At 52.8% G+C, this 12,777-nt stretch overlaps 1 protein-coding gene across 1 annotated transcript in view; it reads right to left on the bottom strand.

Annotated features, from left to right (window-relative positions):
- Positions 1–12,777, bottom strand: part of COL5A3 (collagen type V alpha 3 chain) — a 36,382-nt gene that overhangs the window by 20,811 nt on the left and 2,794 nt on the right. The window contains exons 2-27 of the mRNA XM_044918087.1: positions 11,588–11,746; positions 11,304–11,493; positions 11,072–11,228; positions 10,237–10,341; positions 9,763–9,915; positions 7,839–7,952; positions 7,586–7,732; positions 6,423–6,470; positions 6,308–6,349; positions 5,930–5,992; positions 5,299–5,373; positions 5,119–5,202; positions 4,880–4,936; positions 4,734–4,787; positions 4,489–4,542; positions 3,875–3,928; positions 3,740–3,793; positions 3,500–3,553; positions 3,107–3,151; positions 2,944–2,997; positions 2,716–2,760; positions 2,502–2,555; positions 2,125–2,169; positions 1,133–1,186; positions 994–1,038; positions 805–858 (exon numbers count right to left, since the gene is read on the bottom strand). Of these exons, the coding sequence (XP_044774022.1) occupies positions 805–858; positions 994–1,038; positions 1,133–1,186; positions 2,125–2,169; positions 2,502–2,555; positions 2,716–2,760; positions 2,944–2,997; positions 3,107–3,151; positions 3,500–3,553; positions 3,740–3,793; positions 3,875–3,928; positions 4,489–4,542; positions 4,734–4,787; positions 4,880–4,936; positions 5,119–5,202; positions 5,299–5,373; positions 5,930–5,992; positions 6,308–6,349; positions 6,423–6,470; positions 7,586–7,732; positions 7,839–7,952; positions 9,763–9,915; positions 10,237–10,341; positions 11,072–11,228; positions 11,304–11,493; positions 11,588–11,746 (2,060 nt within the window). The remainder of the gene's footprint in view (positions 1–804; positions 859–993; positions 1,039–1,132; positions 1,187–2,124; positions 2,170–2,501; positions 2,556–2,715; positions 2,761–2,943; positions 2,998–3,106; positions 3,152–3,499; positions 3,554–3,739; positions 3,794–3,874; positions 3,929–4,488; positions 4,543–4,733; positions 4,788–4,879; positions 4,937–5,118; positions 5,203–5,298; positions 5,374–5,929; positions 5,993–6,307; positions 6,350–6,422; positions 6,471–7,585; positions 7,733–7,838; positions 7,953–9,762; positions 9,916–10,236; positions 10,342–11,071; positions 11,229–11,303; positions 11,494–11,587; positions 11,747–12,777) is intronic.

The following is a 12,777-nucleotide window of genomic DNA, read 5'->3' as shown; positions in this document are numbered from 1 at the left end:
GGCCACCCATAGGACTCTGTGGCTGACTACAATATAGCCCCCTCCTTGGTTATAGTATAACTGAGCTTGCCTACAATGCAAAAATGTGGTGAGTTGCTTCTTGGCTACCACCAAACTCTGTTCTTAGACCACAGGTACCATTCTTGGCTACAGTGTAACTGGACTCGTATTAGATGTGAATTCCAATGCCTCTGCCCTTGGTCAACAGTATAGCTCTTGGCTGATCCCAGCATTTTTGTGCTTGAGGATCACATGGCTCTGGGCTTGAGTTAAAACCCAACTGTCTGGGGCACCTGGGTGGCTCAGTCATTAAGCGTCTGCCTTCAGCTCAGGTCATGATCCCAGGGTCCTGGGATGGAGCCCCGCATCGGGCTCCCTGCTCCGCGGGAAGCCTGCTTCTCTCTCTCTCCCACTCCCCCTGCTTGTGTTCCCTCTCTCGCTGTGTCTCTGTCAAATAAATAAATAAAATCTTTAAAACAAAAAAAAACGAAAAAAACCCAACTGTCTGCTTCACTACGGTGTGCTGACCTGGACCGTGTTTATAGTGAAATGGGTCCAGCCTCTGATGGACCTAACTATTCTCAACTACAAGGCAACAACTACACTACTTCCCTTTGGCTGTTCAGCTCCAAGTAACGCACACACTTCTACGTATGGTCACTCAGATTGAAACCCCACTCCCACCACACCTCTCCTAGCTGACTGATACCTCTCACCACACATGCACACGTTTCTTATGAACCTGGTTCCCCGGAGCCAATGTCAATGACTCATCCCTACTTGCAGGCCCCAAGTATCACGTACCTTCACACCCCGAGGTCCAGGATAGCCCGGGGGTCCTGCTGACCCTTGTGGACCCTGAGATGGAGATAAGATCAGTGCCATCCTCTTCTACCCCTACCCCCACTGTGTTCCCAGTGCCCTCATCTCTCTCCTCATGAGCCCTGCCTATCAACCCTCATCCCCAACCCAGTCTCTCCTGAGGGCACTCACCTGGGCCCCTTTCTCTCCCGTGGGGCCCTCATGGCCTGGGTGACCCTGGGGAAAGGAGTTGTCAGAGACCAAGATTTGCCATCCAAATTCCCAAGCCTCCCCCTTCTCCTTCCTCCTTTTGCCCGAACCCAGTTCTCACCAGAGGGCCATCAGATCCTGGAATGCCTGGAATTCCTGGGTTTCCAGGGGGACCCTGAAAGAAGATGAACAGTAGGGGGAGACAGATGGGTCTCGGAGTCTGGCATCCCACCAGGAACAGCCTTACTCAGACCTGCAGCTACTCAAGGTCACAGAACAAGCATATCCCACAGGCTAGGAAATCTCTCCCTAGCTTTGCCCAGACTTGCTGTGTGATCCTGGGCAAGCCTCCTTCCCTCTCTGAGCCCCAGAAATCCTCCATCTCTGGGAGAGTTGAGACAAGGGAGGTAAAAACAGTGCTGGGGGGGAACTCCCCAGCCACATCCTTTTCTTCAGAAGTGCCTCTGTCTTCATCTGATGAGAGGTGGGCCCAGGCAGGCATGAGGTGACCCCCTATGTTCTACAAATAGTGGATAGGTCCAGAAGTGGGCACCTTAGACCAACTAAGCCAATCAGATTTTCTTCTGAAATTTTGAGGTAAGCGACACCTCACTTCATAGAAACTATAATCAGATGGATTTGGGTAAAGAAACTATAAGGTCAAGAGGAGCTAGGGGCTGAAATTGTGATTAAAGCAGCACAAAACCGTGTAGAAATGGAACTTGGGGGTGAAGACAGACTAAGATATGTGCAGCAAGAAGCCTGTTTGCTGGGGGAGATAGAACAGATGTGCACAGGAATAAAGATGACACCACAGGGCCCCAGAGAAAGGGCTTTCCTGGCCCATGGGTCTTGCTAATATTTGCAATGACTGGCAACTGTGGGTTCCCCTAAATCCAGATAATATGTGATCTAGCTTTGGTGGATTTGTGTTTCTCCCAACCAACCCTTCCCTAACAATGATATTTTTTTAAACTCTGGGCTTGTTTAAGGAATGTTGCAATTTATCATTACCCAGGGCTAATAAAAGGATCCTGGTGGGAAGCTTTTCCTGCAGATAGAGCTGAAGGAAGAAGACGGGAGAGGGTGGTGGTAGGTGGGGCTGTCACTTACCTTCTCCCCAGGAGTGCCAATGGGTCCCTGAGGGCCAGGGAGTCCCTGGAAACATAAAAAAGAAGGTAAAGGTGGGGCGCCTGGCTGGCTCAGTTGGCTAGGCAACCGACTCTTGATTTCAGCTCAGGTCATGCTCTCAGGGTTGTGGGATTGAGTCCCACATCAGGCTCCACGCTGAGCATGGAGCCTACTTAAGATTTTTTTTTTCTCTCTCTCTTCCTCTGCCCCTTCTCTGCTTGCTCTCTCTCTCTTTAAAAAAAGGGGTGAAGAAAGGCATGAGAAATGGGTAGTGAGCTGGGAAGTGGAAAGGCTGGGAGTTGTCTATGACCTTGGCTGACTACTATCGCCCCCCAATTATTGAAAATGATAGCTCAAACCTGGGACCCGGGGTTTCCCTGCTGTCCTGGAGGGCCTGGTTCTCCTGGAGGACCCTGGGGAGAAAGTGGGGGTGCTGTGAAGCTGAAAGGGATCATGGTGTTGAAGTGTCAGTGAAGTTGAAATAGGAGTCATGGGAGTGGACAGGGATATGGATGGATGATCACGGAATCAGGACATCAGAAAGCATTAGGGGACAGAAGGCAGAACACGTACCACATTTCCTTTGGCTCCTGGAGCACCATCAATTCCAACTACACCCTGGGGGGAGGAGAGGGTGTGAGACCCGGGCAGATACCACACAGGAGCCTGAGTCTGAGACACTGAGAGGCACAGGTGGAAAGATGAGTGGGCAGAGAAACCAGGTAACAGAAATGGACATGCAGAGGGGACAGAGGTGGGAAAAGGACAAGCAGGGATGTGGACAGAAAGTGACATTCTCACCGGCCGTCCCAGGGAACCAGGAGAGCCTCTAGGGCCGATCAGTCCTCGGGGGCCCTGCAAGGAGGTAGGAGCATTATTCCAGCATCGCTGCTCTGAGGCCCCATGAATCATGACTCCCTCCCCTGTGCCAGGAGCAAAGGATCCAGAGGTCCCTAATACTCACTGGCTCCCCAGCCTGGCCAGTGGGCCCCGGAGGTCCTTCGGCTCCCTGTGGGAAAGCGTTCATCACTTGGTGACGGGGGAGGAGGAAAAACACTCAGAAAACCACCTTCCCTCATCTGGGCAGACTCTTCCAGAGGATCCGAGAGTCAGAGCTTGAGGCAGTAACCAACAGACTGAGCACATGTGATTCAGTCCAGGCCCCTGACCCCAATCCTGGGCCTGCAATCCTGAGTCTCACCTACTAACTCTGGTACTAGCCCCCAGCTCTCAATCTATCTTTTGGAGCCCCACCGAGGCTCCTGACCCTCGCCTCTCATCCTGTCCCCTGAATACTCTATTGCTCTCTCATTCTGGCTTTCTAACTTCTAGACCATTCTCTCTCTTCCAAACTTACCTTCTTACCATCCTCTCCTGGGGGACCAGGTTGCCCCACATGGCCAAAGTCACCCTGGAGTTGGGAATAGAGGGGAGTTCAGAGTGGAAATGTGGGGATAGAGACCAGCCGCACAGGAAAGGAAATGAGGCACAAGGGATCAGAGCTCACACACAGGGATGGAGGCTCCAGTACTGGGGGTGGAGAGGGTGCCATGAATATCAGGAAGCTTGCTATGGGGGAGGGGCCTCATACACTCACCCTTTGCCCTTTCTCTCCAGGTAGCCCTGGCAAGCCATCAAAACCCCGATCACCCTGCACAAAGAGACACCACCTGAGCCCTGAGTCCTTGACCTGATGGTCCCTCCAAGTCCCAATCCTGACCTTATCACCCACCTTAGGTCCTGTGTCTCCTGGGAGGCCCCGAGCCCCATCTGCTCCAGAGCGGCCCTATCAGGGAGGTGACAGCGTCAAGATACCTATTACTATTTGTTGAGTACTTTCCTCATGCAGAATCCTGGGGGATTCTCTGCATACCAGTTTAACCTCCCAAATACATCTCAAAGCTGTCCATTATTCTTTATCTCTAGGCCCTTTGTTCTAGTCCATGTCACGACCATCATAAAAACTAAAATCTCCATTAAATGTCTAGCTCTGTGTTCCTCGTTGCATTTAAAACTGTCTGGAATTATCTTGTTCATCATCTCCCTCAGTGCACCAGTCTTTTCTTCTGCACGTGCTGTTCCCTCTACTTAGAATACCCTACCTCTCCTGTTTACCTGGTTATACCTCAGATCTCAGTTCAAGCATCATTCCGTCCAGAAAGTCCTCCTTGACTCTGTGACCTGGCCAGATACCTTTGTGACACACTCAGTAGAGCTGCCATTCTCTGTCCTCAGTGCCCTTATCCCACCAATGACACCAGCAGATCCTGGGGGCATGGAGCCAAGGCTCATGTTGGGTGTTGAGGGATGGATGAGGGATGACCTAAAGACCTACAAGTTACTCACCATCTTTCCCTCCCGGCCAGGGGGCCCAAGAGGTCCCTGAAGGCCTCGGGGACCCTAGAAGAGAAAAAAAAAAAAAAGGAGAATAAGAAGGAGGAACGACTTATTTTAAATCATCATCTAGGAAGGGCAGTAATTGCAAAGGTATCCTTAGCCCCTTCGTCATTGTCCTCAAATAGCACTTTATCCTGTGGCTCTGGGAGAAGACCCTTCCCAACCAATCCTGTCCCCATCCCCACCAATCTCACCTGTGGCCCCATTTCTCCCATCTCTCCTTTCTGACCCGGATACCCAGGGAGACCCTTGGAGGAAGAGAGATGAGGTAATGGAGTTAGAGGGAGGATCCCCCCTCCACTGAGGTATCCCCCCTCCTCCATCCAGACTCCTTACTCACCACAGGGCCTGGGCGCCCAGTGAGCCCTACTGGGCCAGGGGGACCTTTCATAGACAGCTGGAAAGATGGAGGGGAACAGAACTTCAGGTCTCGCAAAAACCCCAACACCCTCCCAAAAGGCATCTTCAGGAGACAAATATCCACCTGCCTCCTGACTAGCCTTCATTATCCCCCACCTCTGTCACTCTCTCAATGTCCTCCCATTACCCCCTGTTGGTCCCTGATTACCCTCTACTCACCTGAGCCTGTTGCAGTACTGCCTGAGCCTGGGCTTGCTGGAAGGAGACTGGGGGTCCTTTGAGGGAGCTGCTTACAAACTGGAACTAGGGGGCAGCTAGTCATGAGGGGAGCCCAAGGAGAGGCCCCCTCCTGGGTCAGGACTAAACCCCCAAGGATGTGCCACCCTATCTCCCTCTTACCGGCATCATGATCACAGTGCCTGGTAGACCCCGGATCCCATCAATGCCAGGGATTCCTGGGAGGCCAGCAGGACCCTGAGAGAGGGAGAGACAGAGGTGGATGGAGGCAGAGAGATGGACAGACAGAGAGATGAGAGAGGTGGAGGGGGAGAGGGGAGAGAGACAGAGAAAGATGGAGGCAGGGAGAGCAAGAAAGAGAGTAGGCAAGAGAAAAACAGAGGGAGGGAGAGTCATAAAAAGTGGCAGGGATGGAGAGACAGAGAAGACAGAGGTAGTGAGATGGAGAGAAAGAGGCAGAGAAAGACAAAGACAGGGAGAGGAGAGAAAGATGGGGAGACAGAGGGATGGAGGCAGGGGAGAGACAGAGACATAGGGAAAAAGACAGAGATGAAAGACACTCAGGGATAGAGACAAATGGAAGAGAAAAGCAGGGGAAGGCCCCCAGAGAAAGAAGAGGGGTAACAATTCACAGATGGGGAGAGAGATGAGCAAGTGAGGTCAATGCCAGCTTCAACATGATGCCCTCAGTGCCTGCCTCTCAGGTCCATGTTCAGACATACAAGTTCCCAATTTCAGCTTCACAGCCTGAAACCTCACTCCCCCAGGATATAACCCAGAAGGAATTTCTTACCGGTAGACCAGGGTCTCCAGGGAATCCTGGGGGGCCAGGAGGACCTGAGGGGCCAACCACCCCCTGTTGGGGACAGAGGAACAAAAATCATAAGAAGTGCAAAGCTTGAGCCAAGCCAACTTCTAACCCACCACTGACCCTGACCCCATGCACACCTCCTTACCCAACACTGAGCCATCCCTGGCCCCTCAATACTATACTGACCCACATCAACTCCACCCCCCACTTTACATCCCGACCCCTATTTTGACTCATCCTATAAGCTTCAAACATGCAATAATCTTTTAATGATACAGCAACATTATTCCCCAACCCCCACCACAGGGACTCAAACACCCCAACTAGAAGAGAAAGGGGGGGGATGCAGCCATGACTCACTCGAGGTCCTGGGGCTCCTGGAGGTCCCTCAAACTGCTGTCCCTGAGGGAGAAATGAGTGTGACCCCCATCCTAGCCCAGACCCCTCCATCTCCTCCTAGTCCCAAATCCCTCACCTGTTCAATCACTGCTGGTTCTCCTTTTGCCCCCTTCTCTCCAGCACCCTGGGGCAGGCGGATGAAGAGAAAAGAGATGTGAGTCCTGGCCATGGTCAAGGAGGAGAGTGTGGACTTTGGAGCATGCTGTAGGGTCCTAATCCTGGAGCTGCCTCTCACTAGTTCAGTGATGGGGAGCAATTTATTCAACTCCTAGCTGAATATTCAACTAGCTAGTTCACTAGTTCAGTGATGGGGAGCAATTTATTCAACTCCTATGGCCTCACCGCAGAATCAGTAGGTGAATGATAATTGTATATACGCCATGGGAAGAAGAATAAATTAAAACAATGGTTAGTACATGACAAGCACTCAGGGTAAGTTGGCTATGATTATTCGCCTCCTCTCCTGTCCAACACCAAGGCTAGAACCTGGGCTCCTTCCCTGTCTGCACTATTTTCCTAAGCAATCTTATCCAACCCCTTGGCTAAAGGCAGCATCACTCTGCTGTTGATTTCCAAGTCTTTATCTCCAGCTTAGACCATGTCCCTAGAACTCCAGAATCTTCTAACCAATCACCCACTTGACATCTCCATTTGGATGCCAAGCAGGGGTTGCCAATTTAGCACATCCAAAATGAGATCCTTGAGACTTCCCACCTGCTCTTCCTTTAGGCTTCCCCATTTTACTCAAAGGTGTCACCATGCATCTACCAAGCCATCCTTGCATCTTTCTCCATCTCCAGTAGCAAGACCAAAATGGAGCATGGTCCAAATCTGTCCACTTCTCTCTATCCCCACTGCCACAACCCTCATCTAGGTCACCAGGCTGTTGTCACACGGACTACTGGTTTCCCTGCTGCCTCTCTGTCTCCCCCTACAGTCCATATGCTGTTCAGCAGCCAGAAGGAGCTTTTAAAGTTCCAAATCAGATCATGCTCCATTCCAAGTGGCTTCTCATCATGCTTGGACTAAAAGCCAAACACACCATCCTACCCACAGAGCCATCCATTAGCACAGTTCCTGTCACATTAGAATCCTGCTAATATTTGTTGACTAAAGTGGGGTGGTGGGAAGGCATTCTAGGCAAGATAAAAAGAAGGCAAAAGAGAAAATGTGGTATACGGCTCCAGGCAGGAGTCCCTGCCACCCCCATCCCCCCACAACCCAAATCCTCAGACTCACAGGAAAGATCTGGAACTGAGTCTGCGATGGCAGTTCTGCTGCCCAGAAGTCAGGGCCCATGGTGGGGCCACCTCCTTCTTTGTCCTCTTTGGCTAACTTAGTCTCCAGGGTCCTTAGTTCGGTTCCATTGTCAGGGTCCAGGCCCCCCTGAGGACATTGGGACAGACCAAAGTTTGCCCCTGGGCCTCCTCATTGTCTGCCACCACCACTGCCCCAGGACTTTCCTTTCCAGCCCCATCCACTTCCCACTGACCTCTAGCATGGTGACATTGTGGCTGGTGGTCACAGTGGTGGTAATGACCAAAGGTGTGGGAGTCGGAGACAGAGTTGAAGCTGGTGTCTCTGTTTTGGGGATGTCGGTGGAGGTCTGCAACAGGGACAGGAGTATCAGGTCTGGGGTCAGTCCAATAAAGACTAAAAGAGGAGATAGGCTCTGCCCCCCAGGAGTGCCTAGTCTGGGGAGGGTAACAAAGGAGGATTCCCAAAAAACACCAGAGGGGAGTTAGGTAGGGGGCTAGCCAGTGGAGGCAAATGTGTGCTGACTAGATCAGAACAGCCAGCAGGGGGAGGCCTCCTATGTGGAGGAGGAGCAAAGCTGGGCCAGGTCTGGGAGACCTGGAAGGCAGAGTGGGACTGGCTCCAGAGCCCAGTGATCAGAGTCAAGGTCCAGTACTCAGGGCCAGACTCCTGGAAGCCAATCCTATGTGTCCTCTCCCAAGGCAGAGCTCAGTGGTCAGCCAGCCAGGCCACAGAGAGGCTTGGAGAGCTGCAGAGGAATTTGGTCAAGGGCACAAAGACGGTGGTAGAGGCCCAGGTGAGAGGCTGGGGCTGAGGAAGGGGTTGGAGAAGCGTTCTTTTTCTGGGTCTGAGTGATCTTTTCTTTATCTCCACTGATGCTGAGAACAGATGTAGTGCAACCAGTGACTCTCCCCCAAGCAGGGACCTCGGCCAATGGCCCACACTGCCTATCCAGTGACCCCCCAGCTAATGATCCCCTATTAATGGCCTCCAGTTATTCCTACGACCCATTAACTCCAGTAACTCCAATTAATGACCCCCATCAATAACCCCTGACTAATGATCCCTACTAAGGGACTTAACCAATGACCCCTCCACTAATAACTCACATCATTGGCCTCACAGCAGTTATCCCCATAACCAGTGACCCATCAGTGGTCCCCCAGGCAATGGCTCCAACCAGTTATTCTCCCATCCAGTGACCTCCCCAACTAATGACCCCAATCAGTGACCTCCTCCACAATAAGCACTAGCTAGTGGCCCCTCAACTAATAAGCCCCACCAGTGACCCCTTAATCAATTATTCCCCTAACCAGTGATCCTCTAACAATGAACACCCATGAGTGAGCCCAACTATTGCTCCCCAACCAATGACCCCCAAACAGTAATTTCACTAACCAATGACCCATCAATGACTTCCCAACTAATAACCTATCAGGGATTCCCAAACCAATGATCTCACCCATGACCCCTTGAAAGTCATTCCTTCAACTGGTGATTCCAGTTGGTGACCCCACTAATGCCTTTTAATCAGTGGTCCCCCACTGATGACCTACCTTCCCAACTGATGATCCCCAGCAATGACCTCTCACCATTAACCCTAAACCAGTGATACCAGTAACACCAACAGTGGTCTCTATCATGACTTCCAACAATGATCTCCACCTAGGAACCTCCCAAACATGGACCTCAATCAATATCTCCTTATAGCGACCCCCCAACCAGCAATCTCTTTCAGGGAAGCCAAAGAATGCCCCCAAATTAGACTCCCCCAATGAATAACCCTCACCAATGACCCCAACGAGTCAACCTCAAACTGACACTCTAACTAATGAAACCATTATTCACCCCAGCTAATGGCTATCCTTAGTAGCCCTCATCAAGAACCCTCTGATAATAAGGTACTCATCTGGGTGTGCCCCCTTCCTCCAGCCCCTAAAACTGGATGTTGGGGGGCAGAGATGGGAAAACTCATAAGACAGTGCCAGCCGCTCCCCACCCCCCCACACACACACATAGTTATCAGTCAGCTGAGAAAAGTCAAAGGTCAGGGATTGGAGACCAAAGGCAGAGAGCTTGGATGAGGCGCCAGCAATCAGTGGGAATCAGAGACCAGAGGTCAGGCAAAGAGCAGAGGTGAGTGGTCGTAGATCCCTTACCTGGTTCTCCAGGGAGCCAGGAGGTGGGCTTGGGGTCCAAATTTCCTTGTTCTTCTTCTTCCTCCCCTTCCCCTTACGACCTCGCCCTTTTTTCTTCCCTTTTCCCTTCCCCTTCCGTCGAGGGGGAGGAGTTTCTGGCTCACCCTGGGGCACCTGGGAAGAGGACCCCCATTAGGTCCAGAGCCCCTCAATGGAGGCCCCATTACTCAGTCATCTGGGACCATGCTGGCACATGGCCCATTGGTCCTGTTTTGAAGCCAGGGCTCACTCAGCCCTGTGACCTAAGGTCAATCATATGATCTGGGGCTAGGAATCACTCAGTTATATGACCTCGGTCAAGGTCACTCGTGCCTAGGATCTTTTTGAGGGCAGGAGTCACTCTGTCCCACAGATAAGGGTCAGAATTCACTCATTCCTGAGACCTGGAGCCAGAGATGACTCAGCCTGTGACCTCAGGACAAGTCCCTCACTCACCCCTGTGGTTATAGGGTCCAGGTTGTCACAGCCGGGAAGGTATCGCTCACAGGCCTGGAAGGCAGCCTGAGGATCTGGGCTTATCAGCAACTCCTGAATATCTCCCTGGGGAGAGAATGGGGGTCAGGGAAGGGAGCTACAGGCTGACTCTGACACCCCATCGCAAGCACCAAGGCTCCCTCAACCCAGAGCACCCTATGTATAAGGAGGGGGTGGCCCCACCACAGCCCCAGCAATCCCTATGCCCCTCAAAATTGAGAGGAGGAAGATTCTTTCATGGCCACACCAAATCACAACCACAAACCATACCCCACAACATCTGTCCCATCAGGAGGCACATTTATTCCTTTGCTCTCAGGCACATGGTGACACCTAAAACGTGCCAGGTGCCCTTCCAGGCTTTGGGGATAAGGAGTGGAACAAGATGGATGTGGTCCCTGGCCCACTGGAGGGGACACATATCACAACCACACACAGCACAGTCACCACACCAAAAACACATCTGTCACCAGCCACACAATGCCATGCCTTGCCAGCACCCAACATCACAACCACCTGCACATGGTTACACGTCATAACAACCAGTGGAGTCCTGTGTCACCAGCTTATTCTCCCACCACAAGTCAAGTATGTGCCATCATGCATTATCGTTTTGTGTCTCTACAATCTCACACACCATGAAGATGCACAGTGATGCATGCTGCTCCCTCTTCTCAGCTTCCTGGCACAAGGTTGAAGCTGGACAACTCCCTTTTCCTATCTCTTCTCCACATTCAGGCTGTGGACAAAACTCCCTCCCATTCTGTCTCGGTTTCCCCTATCCCTGAACCCCTACCTCAAAAGTCTCCTCCCCGAGGTCCTGGGTCCCCAACACAGTGAGTCCAGCTGTGCTAATGAATCGAGGCCCATGGCCCAGCGTGGGGGGCTGAGGCTCACAGTCAGCCACCAGAGTCACCATCCTGCCATCCACACTGACTGCCACACGGTGCCACCTGCAAGTGGACAGTCTCAGTGGGGGGTGCTTCTCACCCCACTTCTCTCTAGACCCCAACTTTCCCTATACTCACCTGCCATCCATGAGGTTGACTTGCTGGGGGAGGGGGCTGAAGGAGTCACCTAGGAGGCCCAGAGCTGGCCCCAGAGCCAGGCCCAGCTGCCGAGTACCACCCTCATCATAAATGGATAGAAGGACAGACTGGTTGGCTGGCTGGCCCCGCAGAGTGATCAGCATGGAAAAGTTCTCAGGGAAGTGCCCGTCTAAAGGGGCAGAGGGAAAGGGGCAGCTTAGATGGTTTAGCAGTGACCCATGCTCCCAGAATGACCCCCTCCTACCCCTTCTGCACTGACTCACCTGGAAAGAGCTCCCATGTGGGGATGCCAAGTGTGCTGGCCTTGCCAACCCTGAATGCCCGGTCACCCTCTGGGGCCCTCTGGGGGCAGAGGCCAGGCCCCTCAAGCACCCCAGCCTGGCCCCCTTGCACGCCCAGGGCCTTCAGCACATCCACAGGGCCTGCTGTAGAGAGAAGCCAGGGTGCAGGTCAGTTAAAACAAACCCAGGACTCCAAGTTAGTAGCTCAGATTTGGGGAATTCGGCCTCCTGCTGTGTTTGTGGGTCAGGGAGAAGGAGCGGGCCTGGGACCTGCACCCACCTCACTACCCCACAGCTGTTCCAGCTTCATCGGCCTGTTGACTCCTGTTTTGTTTTGTGTTTTTTTTTTTTCTCCCCTTGTTTTTTTGGTGAGGAAAAAAAAGCTGACCTACTTCTGGGATGAATCAAGGCTTCCTGGCCTGAGCCCCAGAGCCAGACTGTCCCCTTCTCCGTACTCCCCCGCACTGACTCCCTGGGGCTGCTTCCCCGGCCTGAAGCCCCCTGCCAGGGGAAACCCGCTTGGAGAGGAGGGGCTCCTTGTGTGTGTGTTTTTCCTCTACCACTTCCCTCTGACCTCCTCCTTTGACCACCACTTCCTCTGAACTCCTCCTCCTTGACCATCATCACCCATGATCTGCTCCCTTTCTCCACTACCTCTCCTAACTTCTTCCTTCTGACCTCCTCCTTGATCACCATCACCCATGACCTCCTCCCTCTGCCTATCCCAGTCATCTCTATCTGACCTGTGACCTCCCCATTTTATCACCCTCTCTGACCTCCTCCTTACGACCACCTCTCTCTAATAACCTCCTGACCTCCTCCCTGTGACCCTATCCCTCTCATGCCAGGAAAGGAAGGAACTGGTCCGGCCCAACCAGATCCAGGATCCAGATTCGGATCCAGGCCATCCTACCAGCCCCACCCCATACAGCAGGCCAGTGCTAAGTGGAACCACATGGCTTGGGCAGGGGAGGGTGGGGGCTTCCCCTGGGCCCAAAGCCCCTGCCTGCTCTCCCCTTCCTCCAGCAGACTGTCCCACTGACCCCCTGACCCAGCCTCTTGGCAGGAGCCAGTTCTGTCAAATTTGCCTATGACCTCACCCTGGGGGCGGTTCTGCTGACCTCACCAGTGGGAGTCAGGGTAGGGGGCCAGACCTGGGGGAGGTAGGGGCT

The sequence above is a fragment of the Neomonachus schauinslandi genome, chromosome 1, assembly GCF_002201575.2.
Source record: "Neomonachus schauinslandi chromosome 1, ASM220157v2, whole genome shotgun sequence".
In the NCBI taxonomy this organism is placed as follows: domain Eukaryota; kingdom Metazoa; phylum Chordata; class Mammalia; order Carnivora; family Phocidae; genus Neomonachus; species Neomonachus schauinslandi.
The sequence above is the reverse complement of the archived record's forward strand: the minus strand, read 5'-3'. Positions and strand labels throughout refer to the sequence as shown.